At 54.6% G+C, this 20,276-nt stretch overlaps 1 protein-coding gene across 2 annotated transcripts; it reads right to left on the bottom strand.

Annotated features, from left to right (window-relative positions):
- ITIH3 (inter-alpha-trypsin inhibitor heavy chain 3) lies at window positions 2,170-16,077 on the bottom strand. 2 transcript variants are annotated; one of them, XM_005695858.3, is made up of 22 exons: window positions 15,955-16,077; window positions 15,283-15,303; window positions 14,143-14,309; window positions 13,949-14,053; window positions 13,523-13,685; window positions 12,877-12,990; window positions 11,776-11,901; window positions 11,360-11,476; window positions 10,990-11,158; window positions 10,282-10,407; window positions 9,839-10,020; window positions 7,962-8,147; window positions 7,666-7,805; window positions 6,843-6,997; window positions 6,189-6,206; window positions 5,317-5,340; window positions 5,047-5,082; window positions 4,778-4,891; window positions 4,069-4,273; window positions 3,216-3,388; window positions 2,913-3,024; window positions 2,170-2,597 (listed from the first exon to the last, which is right to left on the bottom strand). In XM_005695858.3, exons 1-22 carry the CDS (start codon window positions 16,045-16,047, stop codon window positions 2,468-2,470), a joined length of 2,676 nt encoding a protein of 891 aa, XP_005695915.2. In that variant the 5' UTR covers window positions 16,048-16,077; the 3' UTR covers window positions 2,170-2,467. The 2 variants fall into 2 exon arrangements, with proteins under 2 accessions (XP_005695915.2, XP_013828976.2); XM_013973522.2 differs by lacking the exon at window positions 15,283-15,303 and having other exon boundaries at window positions 15,955-16,074.

A 20,276-nucleotide genomic window follows, 5' to 3' on the forward strand; every position in this document is an offset into this window, starting at 1 on the left:
CTCAGCGAGATCAGGGAGTAGCATCAGGGGCTCCATCGGACTCACTGTGGGCTTGCTCTGACGTACCAGGACGAAACACTGGCCCCTGGGCTGGGCTGTGAACTGGTGCCCCTGCAGGGGGGTCCTGGGTGGCTTTCTGGCCCAGCCAGCACCTGACAGCCATGCGTTGTGAACCACTGGAAGTAGGTCCACGCCGTCGTTGTTTTGTTCACCGCATGCTTTCCAGCACCTACTTGGGCCAAGCCCCGGCAGAGTGCTGCAGGTACCTTGGGCACCTGACAGAGCTGCCACCCAGAGAACAAGTGGGTGCCACAAGAAGCCCAGAGGGACACAACTTGCCCAACCTGAGGAGCAGCGGGGAAGGCTTCCTGGGAGTGGCGTGGTTGGGGCTGGGTTGGGATTGAGTTTTGAAGAACTTAAAGAAGTTCGCCCCGTGGAAAAGGAGGGCAAGGATGCTAGGCCTAGAGCCAGGACACTGCACTGAGTTCAGCAAGGTGAAGGGAAGCCCGTGCTGTGGGGTGAGGTGGAAGGGGATGCTGGCAAGATGGGGAACAGCCCCAGGCCAGTGCCGGCTGCACCTCACCATGGAGCTCTGCTGCTATCCTGAAAGCTCGGAGAGCTATCAAAGGCCGTAGGCAGGGACAGACCTAGTCAGGACTGGGGAGAAAACAGTCTGCCTAGTCTTGGCCTCTGTCGACAGACCCCCTGACTGTGTGTTGGAAGAAGGGCCAGAATTTGGGCTGGGGAGGTCTTCCTGCCTTTCTTCCAACCCCCTGGACTTGGTCATCAGTGGGAGCAGCAGGACAAAGATTAGGTGTCTCAGGAGGACCAGAAATCACCATGCTGATGCCTCTTTACATGCTCCATCTGGCCAGACCCTTCTTCCCATTTCACAGATGTGAATACTGACCTCAAGATAACTGGTTTAAAGCTGCATGGCTTCTCAGCCAATTGGGGACTGAATGAGTGGTAGGGTCTGCCCACCTCAGGCTGTCCCATTTCAGGCCAGGCCCTTTCTGCCAGCCCAGGCCTCTGCTACATTCAGTCTGGAGCTGTGTCTCACCTTCTCACCAGAGCAGTGACAATGCCTGGGGAGCTCTTCTGGGGATGGATGTTTCACCCTGGGTTGCCCTTCCCAATGCCCACTCCAAGCCCCCAGGCCCGGGTGGGCCCTGGGCCAGCCGTGTTCCGGCTCAGACAGAAGGATCCCTGGAGTGGGAGGCAGCCAAACTTCCTGGTCACCCACAGCCAGACCCCACCCCAGCCAGCCCCACTGCATTAGAGACCCTTCCCAACCTGACTGCAACCTCCTCCAGTCTTATTGCATCCCCTGCACCACTTCCTTCAGCAGGGTACCCCCGACCCTGCACGCCCTCCACCCCTTAGGCAGCGAGAACAGCAGGAGCTGAGGGTCTGGGGAAGGAGGGATTATGTTTGCAGAACTGAAAGCAGTCTGTGTGCCTGGAATCCAGATTGAAAGGAAACCCCTGTGTGTGCAGGGCTGATGAAACTGGAGGGACAGACGGCAGGGAGGACTTTTGTCTTTGTCCCAAGAATCCTAGGTGGGAGATGTCATTTATAGGGTTTCAGGCAGCAAGTGATGACCAGTCCTGCTCTGTAAAAGAGCTCTCTCTGGGAGTAGGAAGGCCTGGCAGGGAAGGGTGCTGTTGCTCAGGTGGGAGAGGCTTGTCCAGGCTGACAGCCCGCAGAGCCGGTTCTCTAGGAACCTCTGTCTGACCCCCATCCCACCCCCCCAGGACTTACAGGGTGCAGCAGCAGGTGGTCACCATAACGAGTGATCGGAGGATCCCAGGGAATCCCCAGTGAAGCTGAAGACAAACTGGAGCACCCATGCAAACAGGAACTGAGTTACTAAGCTGTGTGCCCCCAGATCCTAGCCTGAAATGTTGGGTTTAGCTGCTGAATGGATGGGTTGTGAAGGGGTGGGCAGGTGGATGAGCCAGTGGGTGGATGGTGAGATGATCGAGAGTGGAGAGATGGATGGCACAATTAGTGGCAGGCTGAATCCGCATTGGAGCATCTCTGCTCCTGTATCATAGAACAAGCTTCAGCCCTGATGAGAGCTCCTGAGCCAGGGACCCTTGACTTTTCCTCCATCCTTCCTAAACTCTGAAAGGCAGTCAGTCCTTCCCGACTTCTCAGAGGCCCTTTGTTCCGGAATCGATTTTATTTTTTCCTTCCCCCACTGTTCTGTGTTTGACTCCTATAGTAACCCCCCAACCAGCCACATTGATGGAGAGGCCCAGGAAGTTGCCTTCCTAGCAGCCTTCATTTGAGCTGCCTGTCCCCTGGAGCAGGGGCTGATGGAAGCAGGCAGAGGCTGGGGGCAGTCCAGTTCCTCCTTGGCCTTTATTGTCACAGCCTTTCATCACGCCCCACTCTGTGCCTCTGTTCCAGATGCCAGGCAGGCTGGGCCGGCCATCTCAGCAGGAGTTGGCGTGTCAACTCAGAACAGGCTGGGGACAATGTAGTCTCTGTGGATGCCATCGATCAGCCCTTGCCCATTGTTGTGGACGAACCAGCAGGCAACATTCCTGCCGACGCTGATGTCCTTCCTGTAGTCCTTCTGGGAGCCCCTGAAAGAAAGGAGAGAAAAGCTGCGATGTGCGGGGTAGGCAAGACGGCCACGTTCATGGACCTAAAGTTGAAAGGGGGTGTGAATTTGCCAATTATAGGAGTTCCGACTCTGGTCAAGAATGAGGTCATGTGGTTTCTCCTTCTAGGGGGCCAGATTTGGCTTTTCCCTGATTAGAGGGAGCCAAAAGCCCAGAGGGAAACAAGGGTATCCCATGGAAGACAAGAGCCAGCCAGGCTGATGTGCGTAGGTGGAGAGAGCTCTTCCCTCCTATCTCGTACCCAGCAGTCTGAAGACATCAGCAGGGTCCCCTCACCTGGTGACTGTCAGCTGATGGTTCTTCACCACCATTGTGGCATCTGGCTTTGTGGGGTCAGAGCCTGGGTGGACATCAGACACTTGAAAGTCAAAGGGGTGGAAGAATTGTCCTAGGAATAAAAACATTCACACTGTCAACCCTACCTCTGCCATACATGACAAGGTTACTGGCCTTCCAGATTGATGCAAAGGCTGGGTAGGGTGTTGAGTGCTGGGTCCAGGGTGACTAAGATGGCCCTTTCACGTGGCTTTTTCCCTCCACCATGTGTCCTGAACAACCTGAAGCTTGAAGATTTCATACCCAGCAGCCCATGTGTCTGTGCTGACATCCCACGGCTGTCCACCACATAGAAGCCAAGGAAATCATGGTGGGCAGGCTCTTTCTTCCACACCTGATGCAGGACAACTACAAAAGCAACCCCATCTCCAAAGGAGACCACCATGCTCTTCTTCCTGTTGATCATCACAGATAGCCTAAAAGAGAAGAAAAGGTCAGCAGTGGGGCCCAGTGGCCATGATACCAGGCGTCTGAATCAAGGGCAGAGCAGGAAACGTGACCTCTAAGAGCACAGACTCCAGAAACTCTCTCAGGGTTGTTGGAGAGAAGATTCTTATGCACAATATCTATGCCCTGCACTGAGTGGGTCCCTGCCACTCCATAAGCAGACGAGGGGCTGTCCTGGGGGTCTGGAGACCTGGGATCAAGCCCTAGCTAGGCCACTGGGCTTCCTGTGTGATGTTTGGTAGGTTCTGCCCCTGTCTGAACCTCCATGGGACTAACACTGTAGCCCTGCCCACCCAGCTTGGGGGTGACCTGAAGGTGCAAGAGAGGCAGAGGAGTTTGAGAACAAGTGAGCTCAGCCAGCGCTGATGCACACAGGGATCTTTGTCATCATCAGCCTGCCAGATCCACCTGATGCTTCCATCCACACAGCCCTTCCCTCAAGTTGTCCTATGAACTGTCCAGCCACCTATCTGCCTTTGGTGGGGATCCCAGGGGGTGGGCTGGGGGCCACCATGTTCACCTTTCCCAGAGCGGGGGCTGAGGCCACTGGTCTCTCCTGTTAACCCTGTGGATCTTCTGTGATTTGTTCAAATTCCCCCTAATTCCCTCACACTCCTTCACCCCTCAAGACCTAGCAGCAGGGCTTTACCCATCCTGTGTGACCATGACCGTGTCCAGCCAGCTGAACGTGCTCAGTGAGTCCCCATTCCACAGGATGATATTCTCTGGTGTCACCTCAATCCGGAAGTCCATCTGAGCACTGGCAATGCCCAGTTTGCCAAAGTAAGTCCTCCTGTTCTGGGAGTCTGAGCTGCCTCTCTTCTCACCAATGATCTGCCCGTTAACTGTGAGGCCTGCCAGATGGGCGGGGCAACGAGAGACCAGCAACACCTAAGTCCAGACTGTTCTTTTAGGGTCACAGCTTCCCCTTCAGCCAGCCCTCCTGAGGAATAACAGTGGGGGACCCAGGTCTCTCAATTGAGACACCAGGATCTGAGAGCCAGTCCTATCTGTTCCTAGACATATTGGGATCACACCGGTGGCCGAAGGCCCACATTGTGGAACTGCCCCTTGTCTGGGCCAGGGAGTGTTGTCCAGAGAAACACTATTCCTCACGCCCAGGGTGAGTCCTACCCATAGGCCCAGGCAGCCCTTAACTCTAACCGTCTCCCCATTACCCCTGCCCTGGGGAGATGAGGTGAGCCTGTGGCTGTGGATGGAATATGAAATCCCTACAGGATGGAATCTACCTTTAAAGATGGGTGCATTTGGGGCAGAGTGAGCCTGGCCCATGTTTCCACCCTGGGGGCTCCAGGCCGTCTCAGGAAGAGCCCCTGGCCCCAGTCCATGGCCCCCACCTGTGACAGGGTCCTGAATGAGACGCAGCACTGTGCCTGGGTCTTCATCAATATTGAAGCAGATGGCATCGTCCTTCTCTGGAATTTGGATGATGAAATGGGGGTCCCCATCCACTGAGAACACACAGAGAAGAGGCTGGCTCTTGGGATCTCTCCTGTTCCAGGGACCTCCCCTTGCCTCCTAGTCCCTGTGAGATGGACTCCTAGACAGGCAGGAGGTGCTCAGCCCTAGGCCCAGAGCCTCGACCTGGGGGAGCTGGGAAACTCACCATAGTAGTAGGGTGTCTTGGGACCCTGGTAGCTGGCTGTGGACGAAAGAAAGAGAGGGCTGAGCGAAACAAACAGGCCAGGGGAGGCACCAAGACCCCCACCCAGAGTTTGGTTCACGCCCCTCACCTTCAGGCTCCCTAATGCTCTTAACCTCCCCCCATCTCCTGAGGAACCCCCAACCATCTGCCTGTTCCAGGGAGCTGATTCAGGAAGGACTCCTGAGGGGAACAACACAGGGCCGTGCTCTGTGGCAGCTGGCACATACTCACTCAGGTAAGCCATGGAGGGGATCACTGAAAAAAGAAGCCAAAGGGCAGGTGTGAGCAAGGTCTAGGGGGTTCCCTCCCCTGAACCCCAGGCTCTCTGTCATGAGCAATGCTGTCTGCCACCCCTGAACTACAGTCCCGAGGCTGGAGTAGAATGAGGCTCACAGGTGACTGTTGTCCTCAGTAGCAACACACTCACTGACACGCACCTACACACACACTCACACACACGTGCACCAGTGACTACATCTCACAGGGCTGTTCAGAGGGCAGAGTCATGACCAGTCGAAATATGCTGCTTGGTTAGAACAGCGCGTGTGGATAGAGACAAGGCAGGCCGGTAGGGGCTGGGGACGTCCTGCCTGATGGTGTGGGGACGAGGTTCCAGTTCCATAATGAGACAAGCGCAGAGTGCTATGAACTCCAGAGCCGGTGCCAGAACTAGGCTGCCTGGGCCAAAGTCCTGGCTGGGTCCCCTGCTGAACGAGTCCTTGAGCAAAGGAACTTAACTCCCCCGTGCCTCAGTTTCCTCTCTGTAAATGGGAACTGTAAGAGACCTCCCTCAAAGCTTTGCTGTGGGGTTACTGAGTAACTAACTGAGTTACTCATTCTTGCAGTTCACAGAATACTTTCATCCCAATTGTCCCTCCTCGGGCAGGGAAGCCCCCCTACATCAGCTGATGAGAACCCTGAGGCTCAGAGTGAAGAGAGCCCTGCCCTGGCCCCTGGTGAGTTGGCAGTAGAGCTGGGAGCTGAGCTCAGGTGTCCTGGTGGCCCCTTCCTGGGTGGTGGGTCCCCAGGGTGTTTGGAAAGGCCTCCTTGGTCCTCTCTTGACCTCCTCCTGGGAAACTCACCAGCCGCTGGCTAAAGCTCACCTTCTGCATCCAGAGGCCCTGTAAGGGAGGAAGAGGAGACCATGGAGTTGGAGGCCACAGAACCCCAGGGTCAGGGCTCTTGTGACTGACTCACCACCTGGCCAGCCAGCCATGGGCCATGTGTGCCCCCACAGGAACCAGGAGCTCCTGGAGGCAGAGGCCTGGCCCAGACTGGCTCTTTACTTCCCATATCTCCCAATGCCAATTGCAGGGATCCTCAGGACACGGCACTCATGGCGTCTGGTTGACCAGGCCTGGTCCCAGCCGCCAGCTCTCATGGCCTCTTACTCTCACAATCCCCAGGTGCTGGCTCCAGGCCGAACTTTTAGGCCGAACTTTTAGGTCGAACTTTTAGGTGCTTTGTCTTATCTAACTGAACCCTTCCATGCTGCAGCCTCAGTCCTTTTCCTAGAAATGACCCTGGACACCCTGCCCCCTTTAGAGACTTCAAGACTCTTCCTATTCATGCCTGCATTCCACTGTTCACACTAATGGCTCCCCTCCCTCTATAACACCCTCCCTGGTCCTTGGCCAGTTTTCCTCTGATGCCTCCTAGACCTGCCTTTCTCAGCAGGCCCACTTCTTTTCAGGGCAGCCAGGGTCAGGGGCCTGGAAGAAGGCATCCAAGTTGTGGCCCCCACCATCTGTGCCTACCTTCCCCGGGCTTGTTGGCAATGGCCGTCTGGTTCTCATTGTCCTCAGGCTTGGTCACCACCATGGAGGTCAGTGGAGTCACAAAGTGGTACTTGAGGGACAGCTCCAAGGCCTGGGCCGTGAGATTCTCCTTCTCCTCACCCCAGGCGTTCTTGCTGTGGGCACGGGCAGGGTGGGAGGGTCACCCCAAGACCCCCTCCACCTCTCCCAGTGGATGTCCCCTAGGATGGAGCCCACTAGCAGTCAGAGAAAATGGTTTCATCAGCTCCCTGGGATAGATGGACCTGCCCTGATTCCTCTCTGGGCCTGTTTCTCCAGGTGAAAGCCACAAGGGGCTCAACATGGCCACAGCCAGTCGGTCATCATGGTGTTCACATGCTGAGTGCCAGCATCTTTCCCAGCCAATCCTGCCCAACAGAAGGCTGACACGGCCCCCTCGCATGGCCAACCTCTGCCCCCTGGGCTGAGGGCTGAGGTCTCAGCCTTAGGTTATGTTCCTCCTCAGCATCTCTGCAGACCCGTGCTGGATGTGGGGGACAGGATGCCAAGGCTCATCCCTGCCCTCAAGATGCTCCCAGGCTCCTACCTGAGCCCCACATCACAGACTCTCTCTGCTCCAGGAAAAACAGGCTATGGGGGCCTGGCCAAAAGGAGGATTGGGCAGCTGTGGTGGGCATGGAGGTGCACATCCCAAGGTGAAAGTTTCCTCCTCTTGGGCTCTCCTGGAGCATAGCCAGCACAGGGAGTCGTGCACAGGTAGGTGCTGGGGCAAGGCTGGGAGTCAGGGCAGGGCCTCGCTGTGTGAGGGGTGGGCCAGGGTCACCGTTTCTCCAGCAGCTGCTCGATGGTGAGGTAGGCCCAGAGCCGCTCAATGTAGTCCCCAAAAATGTAGTCCTGCTCCTGCAGGGCCTTCTCCATCTCCTTCATGTCCACCTCCTCAGTGAAGGTCAGGTCGTTGATGGCCTGGGATGGGGGTGGGAGGAGGCGAGAGGCTAGTTGCCTGGAGCCAGGTGGGCCTGGTTCAGAGGCTGCTTCTGCTGGGCCATCATGCAGGAGGCTGGAGCCCCGTCGGTAGGTCTCCCACCCCCAGCGCACAAGAAGGCCCTTGGCTCAGCTTACCCCGTGGCCTTTCACAGCTGCCTTAAAGCTGTTCATGTCCTCATCTGCCAGGCGCCCGGCTACCACGATCTCAGAGCCATCATAGAAGTGCTGGTAACTGTTCTGGGTGAGGTCCAGGATGGCATTCTGAGGGTACTCTGCCTCCACGCCTGTCAGCAGTGGGTTGGCCACCTCCTCATAGAAGCCCTAGAGTTCAGATGGGGCCCTGATCATCTCAGGCCACCAGCGCAGGCAGGGAGAGGACAAGGTGGGCAGGCTCCCACTGGTGCTTCTGCAGGTGGTTGGATCTCTCAAGCTGGGCCAGTCCAGCTCCTGATCTCCACTTCCACCTGGCCCTGACTGTGTCCTTCAGTTTGGGGGACCTCCTCCTCAATGTGCCCCCCGTCCCAATTAGAGAATGGGAAGAATAGAAAAGGAAAGGACAGAGTTCTTGACACATAGGATTCAAGAAATGTTTGTTCGTTGGTATGAAAGTAAAAAGGAGAAGAGAAAGGGTGGAGGCTGACTAGAGAAGCTGACGTGGAGTGAGAGCACGGAGACCAGGAGACTAACAGGAGAAAGGCCGGGGGTTCCACTGCAGAGGTGGAGAGGCACCTGCCTGTGCTGGGGAGGAGAGGGGCTACCAGCTTCAGCAAATGGAAATGCAGGTCATGAGTTACATTTGAATAACAGGTAAATGACAGGTTACTCTTTAGTATAAGTACAGCTGTCATAGGGACACATTTTGTAACCCCAAAATACACAGGTGACAATCCTTACTCCGTACTTTAGGACATGACCTTAAATTTGGAGAAAAGCTCTTTACAGAGATCAAGTTAAAATGAGTTGTTTAGGATAGACTCCAATCCAATATGACTGGTGTCCTTGAAAGAGGGCAGTTTGGACCCAGAGGCAGACATACCCACAGAGAAAATGATATGAAGATATACAAGGAGAAAATGGCCATCGACAGGCCAAGGAGAGAGGCCTAGAGTAGAGCCTTCCCTCCCGACTCTCAAAAGGAACCAGCCTTGCCAGCATCTTGATCTTGGACGTCCAGCCTCTAGACATGTGAGACAATAAATGTCTGCTGTGGAAGCCACCCAGGTAGGGCTTCCCTGATGGCTCAGATGGTAAAGAGTCCACCTGAAATGCAGAAGATCCAAGTTCGATCCCTGGGTCGGGAAGATCCCCTGGAGAAGGGATGGCAGCCCACTCCAGTATTCTTGCCTGGAGAATTCCACGGACAGAGAAGCCTGATGGGGTCACAAACAGTCAGACATGACAGAGCAACTAATGCTAACAATGGCCTGTGGATGCCGCCCAGGTACGGTAATTTGTTAAGGCAGCACTAGCGAACTAAATATGGGGCTTCTCAGGTGGCACTAGTGGTAAAGAGCCCTCCTGCCAATGCAGGGGACATAAGAGACAGGGGTTCGATTCCTGGGTCAGAAGATCCCCTGGAGTAGGGTGTGGCAACCCCCTCCAGTATTCCTTCCTGGAGAATCCCATGGACAGAGGAGCCTTGTGGTCTAGAGTCCATAGCGTCACACAGAGTCAGACATGACTGAAGCAACTTAGCATGGCAAGTAAACTAAGTACAGTGTCCTGTTCAGTGTTTGGAGCATGCTTGCTAAAAAATTATTCATTGTTTATGAGAAGTTCCTATTTAACTGGAGGTCTTGTATCTGATATGGCAGTCCTACGGAGGAAGCAGATCTGTTCTGTGCAGCCTGTGGACAAAATCAGAACCTGTACTGATGGGTAAGAGGTGACCAGAGATAGATTTCAACCTGAGAGGAAGTTCTTTCTAATAACTTGAATTGTCACTCAGTGGAACAGCTTCTTGAGGAAGTAGTGAGCTTCCCATTCCCGGAGGTATGTGAGGCAAGGCCCACCTGCAATTGCAAGCTGGCATCGGAATCCTCATAAATGCGCCGGGCAAGCCCATGGTTCTCCAAGGCCATATTTTCCAGGAAGTTATAATTCAGATTGTTGCCAAAGCCCAGGTTATACAAGGGGAACTTGCCGCCGATGGCATTCCGCACATTCTCTTGGATTTTTTCAGGCCTGCTTTCTCCTGCGGGAGAAGGGGGTATTTACGCTGCAGCCAGAGCCCCAGCGACTGTCTGGACCAGCTCTGTCTGCAGAGATCTGACCCCTGCCTCTGCAGAGCTGGCAGAGTCATGGCTACAAGCCCTCAGTGAGCAGACGCTGGGGTGAACAGAGCCCTTCAGGGGCTCACAGACCACAGGGGACCCTGGGGAGAGCTGCCCAAGGTCGTGCAGCACACCGGCTATAGAGCCAGGAGCGGCAGCCAGAGCCACACACGCCGCCTCACCCACATTGGCGTCCCCGTCGGTCAGCATGATGATAATGGAGGTGCTCCTCTCTGGGACTGTATGCTCCTCCCGGGCCTTGTTCAGCATACTGATGCCCCTCAGCAGCGCGTCGTTGATGTTGGTCACTGGCACACAGATGGAGGCACCATGAGAGGGCATCCTCAGGGTGCCGGGGGAGGCAGTCGAGACAACCGTCCCTGCTCATGTGCCCAAAGACCCTGCCTGCCTGTGCACGGTGGTACTGAGTAAATATTGGCTGGATGACTCAGTGAGTGCTGAACGGATGACTTAGTCTTTCAAATGAGTAAGAGGACCAGCCTCTCAGGGCTGCTGCAAGGACAGATGCACATGGTGACTGTAAGAACACATTGTGATTGGAGAACAGTCAAGTGGACTGCCAGCCCCTCTCACAGGGAGGAGTGGGGAGCAGTATAGACGTCACTTGTCATCTTTCATATGAAACCGCCATGGATAAGAGTTCTCTGTGGCATTACCTTGTGGGGATCATAGGTTAGAAAGAAATGGGTTTCCCTAGATCACAGAGAAGACACCGCAGTGTCAAGCCTGAGGACTCTCCATCCCACCTCTACCCGCAGCTTGGATCCGCAGGGCCCAGACCTGCAGAGTCTCTGCTGCCAAGGCAGAAGGGAAACAGGCTGCTCAGGCAGAGAGGAACGGCAGGATGTAGCTCCCTCCCCTGTTCTTACTTCCTCGATCATGAATATCCATCACAAATTTCCTGGCTTCCTGGATGTTCTCAGGAGTGGCTGGAACTAAACTGTCTTTCCAGGTGGTCACGTCTCCACTGAACAGGATGAAATTCAAGTAGTCATCCTGTTTGACATCCTCCAGAATTTTGAGGAGGGCATCCTTTGTCTGGGAAGGAGGAAGACAAGCAGACAAGATGTGTTGCCGGCCCGGGCCCCTGCCGTCTGCAAGAAAAAAGGCAGATGCTTTGTGCCTTTTAAAAATCCCGCCCTCCTTCCTTCTTTTTCACTGGAATATTAGCTTCATCCACTTTAAAAATATCTCCCTGTGTCTCTCATCCATCACCCACTCTTGCACCAAGGAGAGTACCTGCTCCATTTTCCGACCGTACATGGAGCCACTGACGTCAATCACAAAGACCACGCTCTTGGGCACCACCGGAAGGCCTTGAGGTGCAAAGAAGTGCACGAAGTAGCCATTGACGATCTGGAAAGGGGAGAGAGACGAGACCAGTGGCCCTTTAGCAACCTCACATTGGCTACCCTTGCAAATAGAACCCAGACTTTTAGCAGCCCCAAATAAAGATGTCCTTTCTCCACCTCCAGGGGGCCACCACACAAAGGCTCTGGTCTGCCTGTGGTCCTCATGCCTTGCGGGAACTTCATGCTTGGGCTGAAGATCAAGGTTGTTTTACTAGATGAAGCTGCAGTCCCTCCACACATCAGCCCTCACCAACCAAAGTAGGGGATGGATCAGCCTGGCAGAGCCAGTTGGCAGGTACCTACTTGCACATTGGCGGGAGACTCTCTGTTCACATCATAGGTGATGATGAAATCTCCTTTGAGGAGGGAGTCTGTGCAGGTTGGGCAGGAACGCTGTTGGTCCAAGCTGGGTTTGAAGGACACATGGCCCTGAGGGAGGGTGATGGAGGGCCTCTCTCAGCTTGGGCAGGGCCTGCCCTCTGCAGACCTCAGTCTGGGGCTGCCCTGGGCACTCAGCAAAGTGCCTGAGTCCTGCCGCCCTCTGGAGTGCTCTGGCCTTCCTAAGCACCTCTCTCCCTCTTGGAGATCAGGAGCCCCTTGGAGGCTAGAGGCCTTATCTGAGCCAGGCTTTCACTCTCCTGGTTCACAAGTCCCTTAGCTCTGCCTGCACCTAGAAGCCACTTAGGGAGGAGAATTCTGCTCTATGAAAATGAACTTCACATTGGGTGACACTGTGTGCTTTTTGTCAAGAGGAGCAAGGAAGGAGCAGAGTAGAGAGTGAGGAGGGGGCCCTGGGAGGGGACACCGCCTGCAGAGGTCATCAGCCCTCGGAGTGTGTGCTCCTCGAGCCTCGCCCTGGGAGTCCTGACTGAGGTTTGCTGTCCGTGTAAACATGTATTCATCCACTACCCATGATCAGCAAGACCCCTGGAATTGCTGGGGACCTTGGGGTCCAGAGCCAACCACAAGCACCAAGAATGAATTTCCCTTTCTTCTTTCACCACTCGTGTGGAGTCAGATCTGAAAAACTCCCTCAGGTCTCTGTCTCCTTCTCTGTAAAACAGGGACCAGCAGCCTGCCCTACCTGCTTTCCCGAAGTGAAATGGGATCAGGCTTCATAAATGGTTTCTCTGTCCCCTCCGCAGTGCAGGTGAGACCCCAGTCCCTCTGGCAGGTCAACACCAGCATCTAGCATCTCCCTGCCTCTAGCATCCTGCCTCCTGACCCGGGTGGCCTAGGAGAAAGGGGATGTTACAGGCTTCTCCCCCTCCCTGACCCCTGCCTCATACCTACACACACACTCTCTCTCTCCCCCTTGCATCTGTCAAACCCCCAGGTTCAAACTAGATTCAGTGTTCCTGCCCCTGCTCCCTCCTCCCCAGGCCCCAGAGGCATCTATACCACCTTTTTCCCTGAGAAGGACTTGGTGAGGGCACTGCCCAAGAGGTCATTGGTGATGAACGAGGCTTCAGCATCCAGGGTGCTGATGCCCTGAGGCTCGAAGATGTCTACCGTGATCTGAAACAGCCAAGTGTCAGGAGATGTCACTTAGTGACAGTGCCAAGCCCAGCCTCCAGGACAACAAGAGTGAGGAGATGAGTCAGTGTGGTGCAGGGACCAGCCACTAGGACAATTCTGTGACACCCAAGCCTGCTGCCTCCCAGCAAGAAGATGACCACTTGGGTTTGCAGCTGGGTACTCTGACCCCAAAGCTCTTCTACTCCCTGCCATATGGTGCCCCAGAGTCTAAAAGCATTTCCTTTGGCTTTGCATTCTGGTGTAGGTAAAAATGCCCAAGTAACCAGTTACCAGCATTACAGAAACACTTGGTGATGTTGCCCTCAAGGGCCCAGCACCCAACTTGGATAATCCAGGTGCAGTCTGGCCTCCTCCCTTTGGCCCAAGTGCGGTGGGCAGCACCACTGCAATTCCCCCATGCCTCCTTGGCCGGGTGCTGGGGCCTGGACTCCTATATTCCTCCTGTGGGCTCTGCCCAGGGCTCTTTCTGGCACCCCATCCCCTCAGGGGCTGCAAGCGAGTGGCCAATTACCTCAAAGTGCTTGACCAGTTGCTTGGGCTGGACCTTGAGGTACATCTCGTACTTGCCCTTATGCCTCTTGAGCAGCTCCTCGTAGGTTAGCTCAAAAGTGACCTTGCTGCCTGCAGCCACATTGACTGAGACCGTGAATTTCTCCAGCTTCCTCCCAGAGGCCCTGAATGGGGATGAGAAACAATGACTGCCCCAGAAAGAGCACAGCCCCCCGCTTCCTGGGCCTTTGGTTTCCAGTCCCTTCCCCTTGGGGGAGCCCCCTACCCAGACTGAGCCTCGGTTGCCTCAACTTTAAAGTAAGATAACGTTGTAAGAATTACAGCACATTTTGCTATGTAATAATAATAGCTGCTGTTCTCTTGTTAGTGTCTCTGAGGGCCCTCACAGCCCTGACATTCTCCCCAAGGCCTGGGGGTCCACACTTACTTGACCAGGCCAGCTGTCTTGCCCTGGGACACGGCCTTCTCGTATTGCTTCTTGGCAACTTCCTTCTCCTTGACGTTCCCAGGGTAGGTAACACCATCGATGGTCCTGCAGAGATAGAGAGTTGGAGAAGGAGGGGCTCAGGCTGAGCCAGATTTCCCTCCCCGCCCAGAGCCAGAAGCTGTGGTGACACCCACAAGGTGAAGTTGGTGATGAAGGCTGTCTTGGGCAGCTCCACATCGAAGGACACCTCCTTGGCCGTGTTTGCATGGTTGACGGCCCTTGTGGTGACGACATTGTGAGCGAAGCGGGAGGTCACCTTGCAGTTGACCTTGGTGCTGTAGACCTCGATGCCATCGACCGCCTGCAGAAGAGGGACAGTGTATCAGCGGACGGTGACCAGCCAGCCTGAGGCCCCTGGAAACCAGGACCTCCTCCTGGCTGCTCCCCTTCAAGCTCCCCTTTGTGGGCTCCAAAGCTCCTGCCTGGTAAGTGGCCCCTCCAGTCTCCCAGTCATACATGTCAGAAGCCTGGGCAGTATCTTTGGTTGCTATCTTTAATTGGCCACCACTGTTGTGATGGCCACTCTGCCTCCTTAACTTATAATCTGGTTTACATGCAGCTGTAGCCAGTGAGATGGTGTAAAAACTCAAATTTGGCCTGTCCTTCTCCTGTTTAGAGTCCTTCTATTCTCCCTACCACCTCCAGGACAGCCTTCCCCATGGCTCTGGGGGCCGCTGGGCAGGTCCTGCCCTCTCTGCTCTGTCCATGTCCCTACCATGCTGGCTCCTAGCTCTTCCCACTCATCTTCCAGAGCTCAGCTTAGAAAGAGCATGTCCACACACACTCCAGTCTGCTTCCTGTGTCCTTTGGTAGCTGCCTGGTTCTGTCTCCCAAACAGACCCTTATTTCCTGCACCAAGGGCGATGCATGGGGACGGCCTTCGTGCCCCCCAACACCCTCTTTCCAACGGGACCATGGGCCAAGGGATGTTCTAGGGAGACATCTGGATTGAACATGGATATAAAGATGCTTCATGAAGGCATCAAAGGGCCATCCACTGTGTGTCTCTTGCCCCATGCATGGGGTCTGACAAATGCTCAGTAAGTGTTTGTGGGAAGAAGGACCCGTGGAGGGGTGGTCCTCCATTGCATCAGCAAGTCTGAGGGGGCATGGTTCCTGGAGCTCTCTCCCAGGGCTCAGGAGGCAGCAGGGGGCTGCCAGGGAAGGGGACCATGAGGGGGTTTGCCAGCTGGAGGGACCTTCCCCTGTGGCCCACTTCTTCCGCTGTTGGGCAACCAGCTCTGCCCTGACCCATCTCTTGTGAAAGTTCTCACCCCTTCCGGGAGGCTCCGTTTCTGGAAAAAACAAAGACAAACACAGGGGTCGGGCCAAGGCCAAGGCTACTGTGGCCTGGATAGAGGCTCCGGGCTGAGGCCAGGGTTCAGCAGTGACCACCTCCCCCATCACACACGCACACCTTGAGGGGCCTCCAGATGGAGGACCCACCCAGAGCCACATGTCAGAGTAGAAAGGGCTCTGAGTAGATGGGGAAATTGAGGTCCAGGGGGGAGGTCTAGGGGAGCGTGTCAGGGAGGACCAAAGTCAGTGCTCTCCCCCTGCACCATATACACCGACTCATTCTGCCCCTCCCTAGGCCCCAGGCCTCCTCCAGACCCCACCACCACTGTACCCCATGCAGCTCAGCCTGGCCATTCCTAGAGGCCTCTCCCCTTGTCTATATATGAACCTCAGAGCCTCTCAGTGAGGTGAGCTGATCGTGGTGCATCACCCACCTGACAGGTTTGCAAACAGAGGCCCTAGAGATTTAAGCTCCCCCGGGGAAGCTGTCTGATCAGATTTGACAGCAGGTCTGGGGCCCAGGTCCCCCTACACTCTGCCCTGTTCCTTGCAGCTCACTGCCCAGCCTCTGCCTCCTCCTCATTCTACAGAGGACTGCCCAGTGTGGCCTCCCTGCCTGCCTATTGGTGAAGAAGGGGCAGACTTACCCTGAGCAGCCGGGATGGGTTTCTAGGGAAGCCAGAGACTGCCAAGCCGGAGAGCAGGGCCAAGATGAGGCAGAGCCACCGAGCCAACGCCATTGCTGCGCATGCTGGCCTGGCCCCGGGCTCCTTATATGAGCAAGCCTGATGTTTTCCCAAGTGGGGTCATCGACCTGCATCGGGGGCGGGAGGAGCAGGAGGCAGGAGGTTCCCCTGGGAAGCTGGGCATGGGTGGAGTGATGGGCCTGGATCTACCTGTACCAAGGTAACCCAGTGGGTATCATCCACAGTGTTAGGGCCTCACATCCAGCGGCTGCGGGACACGGAGCCCCCTGGGGAAGCCAGAAGCATTGTGTTGACAAATGGGCCCAGAAACCTGCTGGGCCGGGGCGATGATGATGGAATATGGACTCACATTTAAAGCAAAAGGCATCTCAGCATTGTCGCCACATCATGAGCACAGCCTCTGGGGTCTGGCCTCCTAGATCACAGTTATCTCCCCTCCCTTCTCTAGGCAGCCAGGGCCCAAAACCAGACTTACCACCCTGAGACTCGGATCTCCATGGCTGACGCCTTCCTCATTACCTTTTATGATTCCTGTGCCCCTTGGGAAAGATAATCCCCAAGTCCTGTGATCCAGCTCCAGGTTGCTTTCTGAAGGTAACTTTTCCCACCTTCCACTTCTCTGTACCTCACATCTCTTCTCTCTGCCAGCCCATGTCCCTCCAAATGTCTCCTTTCTCTTTTGTCCCCTAGCCGAGCACAGACAGCCCTGCTCCAGGCTCCAAGCTCCCAAAGGGCCTACATTCTACTGTTAATGTTTGGTTGAGGTTCGCATGATTGGATCTGATCACTGTCTCTAGACTCTGAGCACCTGGAGGACCAGGCCACGTGTTGTGGTCCTCCCTGTGTTCTCAGTCTGGCCAGGAACTCAGCTGCCCTTGGCCCATTGGAGGATCATTCTCCCAGAAGTCCCGAGTGAGGCTGGAGTTGTGGTCTCCAGGACCATGGCAGCCTCAGAGGCAGGGTCTTAGCGCCTCCCAGTGGGGTCTGGGTCCTTCTGGACCATCCCAGAGCCCTGCCAGCCCCTAGAACTTCCAGAGTGGCCATCATGTGCCGGCCATACTTTTCTGAACAAAATGATCCCAGTAACCCCACCCACCCCCCCCCCCCCACTTGGCCACTACTGAGCAGAGATAATGAGAATGCCTAGTCACAGGATAGCTCATGTATGGATCAGACTATGGTCTTGACTGAAAGCCAAGACTTCATTTGTCTGTGATATGTACAGACAGAGTTGACTCCTGTGGGCAGAGAAACAGAGTGAGGAAACAGAAGCTAGGAGGCAGCAGAAGCCACAAGGAAAGAGGGGACCAGTAACTGGAAGTGGCAGCAGCTATAGAAGCAGAGACAGAGAGTTGCCAACTTAGCAAAATGGTGGTAGATCAACAAAGGGAACTGCTGATGCCCAGCTGGGGGTCCCTGCTCTCCTCCGGCCTCTTGAATTCTTATAGTGACCCCTACTACCAGCAGGCACCCAGCTCTGGGCTGACACCTGGGAGCAGAGAGAAGGGCCCTTCCACATGATTCATGCGATCACCTTCAGTGTCTGCAGTCACTGACCACTAGGCCCTGGGGCTGTGGCAGAACTGTTGTCCTGCCAGCATTGCCCAGCAGCCCCTCCACATGCCTGCCCCCAGCCCCTTTCCTCCAGGCTACCACCTCATCCCCCAATACTTAGAGCTTTGTGGGAAGAACAACTCATAATAGGAAATTCTGAGGTTGCTTAAGAGGCCCCCAAGGGACATCTGGGGGCTTGAGAGAGCCAGAGTCATCAGACAGAATTTGGAATTAAATGGAATCTAAGACATCTTCAGGTTCACCCTATTTCTACTCTATAGGATGGGAAAAAGAGGCCCAAGTTAGGCAGGGCTTTGCTCAGGGTGACCAGCCAGCTGGCAGGCCATGGCCCTCCCTTAAGAAGCCCAGAATACTCCAGACAGTGGGCTAGGCTCTGAACCTTCACGGGCTGTCCCTCAAGGCTCTGTGTCCCTGGGCCTGGGGCAGCCCTGGGCCTCAGCCTCTGTGCTGTCAATATGAGTCCTCATTTGGGGCAGGAACCAGACAGAAGCCAGAAAAGCAGAAATGCTCTGGAAAGGAGGGAGTAGAGGCCCATCACACTTCTCCAGGAGGGCCAGTGGCTCCCCAGAGTACAAGGTCATCTCCCCGCACCCTGTAACGTCACATTTCAACTGGGACCCCAGACAAAGCCAGGGAAGAAATTCTGAAGGGGTCATTCCAGGCCCCATTGTAAGGAGTCAGTGGGCTGCTATACATGAAGTCAGAGCTTCTGAGCAATGGCTGTCTCTGCTTTGGGGAGATTTGCCTGCTCCCAGAAGTGCCAACCCCCAGCTGGGAAATCCAGTGGAGGGTGGAAGCCTGGGAACTGGTTCCTGAGGCCCTGACTGCAGTGAGTGAGCCTCTAGTTCCTGGCAGGATTTCTTCAGGATTCCAAGTCCATATATTATATTTCTTTTTTTTTTTTCACATGCTCATGTTAAGTAATACTTAGAAAGATCTAGATCTGGAGTGGCAGCTGCATGGTGCTGGAGAGACTTTGAGGAGATACCCTACTTCCAATGGCAAAGGAGAAGTCTCAGCAAGATGGTAGGAGGGGTAAAATCATGAAATCGCATTTAGAATCAAACCCCATACCCACCAGAGACCCTCAGAGGGCTCAAACAAACCTTGGGCAAACCAGGACCCAGAGACCCGACAGAGACTAAGACAGAACTGTGTTTGAGTGTCTCCTGTGGGGTACGGGTCAGCAGTGGACTGCTGCAGGGGCAGGGTCGCTGGGTGCAGCAGACCTGGGTCTGGCATAAGCCCTTTTGGAGGAGGTCGCCATCAACCCCACCATAGAGCTGGGAAACAGAGTCATGGAGGGCACAAACAGAACCTTGTGCACACCAGGACCCAGGAGAAAGGAGCAGCGACCCCACAAGAGACTGACCCAGACTCGCCCGTGAGTGTCCAGGAGCCTCCGGCAGAGGCGTGGGTCAGTGGTGGCCTGCTGCAGAGTTGGGGGCCCTGAGTGCAGCAGTGCGTGCATGGGACCTTTTGAAGGAGGTTGCCATCATCTTCATTACCTCTACCATAGTTTGGTCACAGGTCAAATAACAGGGAGGAAACAACCCCACCCATCAACAGCAAATTGGGTTAAAGATTTACTAAGCATGCCCCTGCCCATCAGAACAAGACCTAGTTTCCCCCTCAGTCAGTCTCTCCCATCAGGAAGCTTTCCTAAGCCTCTTATCCTTCTCCATCAGAAGACAGGCTGAATGAAAACAACAATCACAGAAAACTAACCAATCTGATCACATGGACCACAGCCTTGTCTAACTCAATGAAACTATGAGCCATGCCCTGTGGGGCCACCCAAGATAGACAGATCATGGTGGAAAGCTCTGACTAAATGTGGTCCACTGGAGAAGGGAATGGCAAACCACTCAGTATTCTTGTCTTGAGAACCCCATGAACAGTATGAAAATGGCAAAAAGATAGGACACTGGAAAATGAACTCCCCAGGTTGGTAGGTGTCCAATATGCTACTGGAAATCAGTGGAGAAATAGCTCCAGAAAGAATGAAGAGACAGAGCCAAAGCAAAAACAACACCTAGATGTGGATGTGACTGGTGATGGAAGTAAATTCCGATGCTGTAAAGAGCAATATTGCATAGGAACCTGCAATATTGTTAGGTCCACGAATCAAGGCAAATTGGAAGTGGTCAAACAGGAGATGGCAAGAGTGAACATAAACATTTTAGGAATCAACAAACTAAAATGGACTGGAATGGGTGAATTTAACTCAGATGACCATTATACCTACTACTGTGGGCAAGAATCTCGTAGAAGAAATGGAGTAGCCCTCACAGTCAACAAGAGTCTGAAATGCAGTAGTTGGATGCAATCTCAAAAATTACAAAATGATCTCTGTTCATTTCCAAGGCAAACCATTCACTATCACAGTATAATCCAAGCCTATGCCCTGACCAATAATGCTGAAGAAGCTGAACTTGAATGGTTCTATGAAGACCTACAAGACCTTCTAGAACTGACACCCAAAAAAGATGTCCTTTTCATTATAGGAGACTGTAATGCAAAAGTAGGAAGTCAAGAAATATGTGGAGTAACAGGCAAATTTGGCCTTGTAGTACAGAATGAAGCAGGGCAAAGGCTAATAGAGTCTTGCCAAGAGAACACACTGGTCATAGCAAACACCCTCTTCCAACAACACAAGAGAAGACTCTACACATGGACATCACCAG

The sequence above is a fragment of the Capra hircus genome, chromosome 22, assembly GCF_001704415.2.
Source record: "Capra hircus breed San Clemente chromosome 22, ASM170441v1, whole genome shotgun sequence".
NCBI classification, from domain to species: Eukaryota; Metazoa; Chordata; class Mammalia; order Artiodactyla; family Bovidae; genus Capra; species Capra hircus.

Coding starts and splice junctions, on each gene's coding strand:
- ITIH3 (XM_005695858.3), bottom strand. CDS start 16,047: ATGGCGTTGGCTCGGTGGCTCTGCCTCATCTTGGCCCTGCTCTCCGGC. Junction 8,148..9,838: donor ATGCCAGCTTGCAATTGCAG/GTGGGCCTTGCC, acceptor TCTGAACTCTAG/GGCTTCTATGAGGAGGTGGC. Junction 2,598..2,912: donor CATCAGCTGACAGTCACCAG/GTGAGGGGACCC, acceptor CCTTTCTTTCAG/GGGCTCCCAGAAGGACTACA.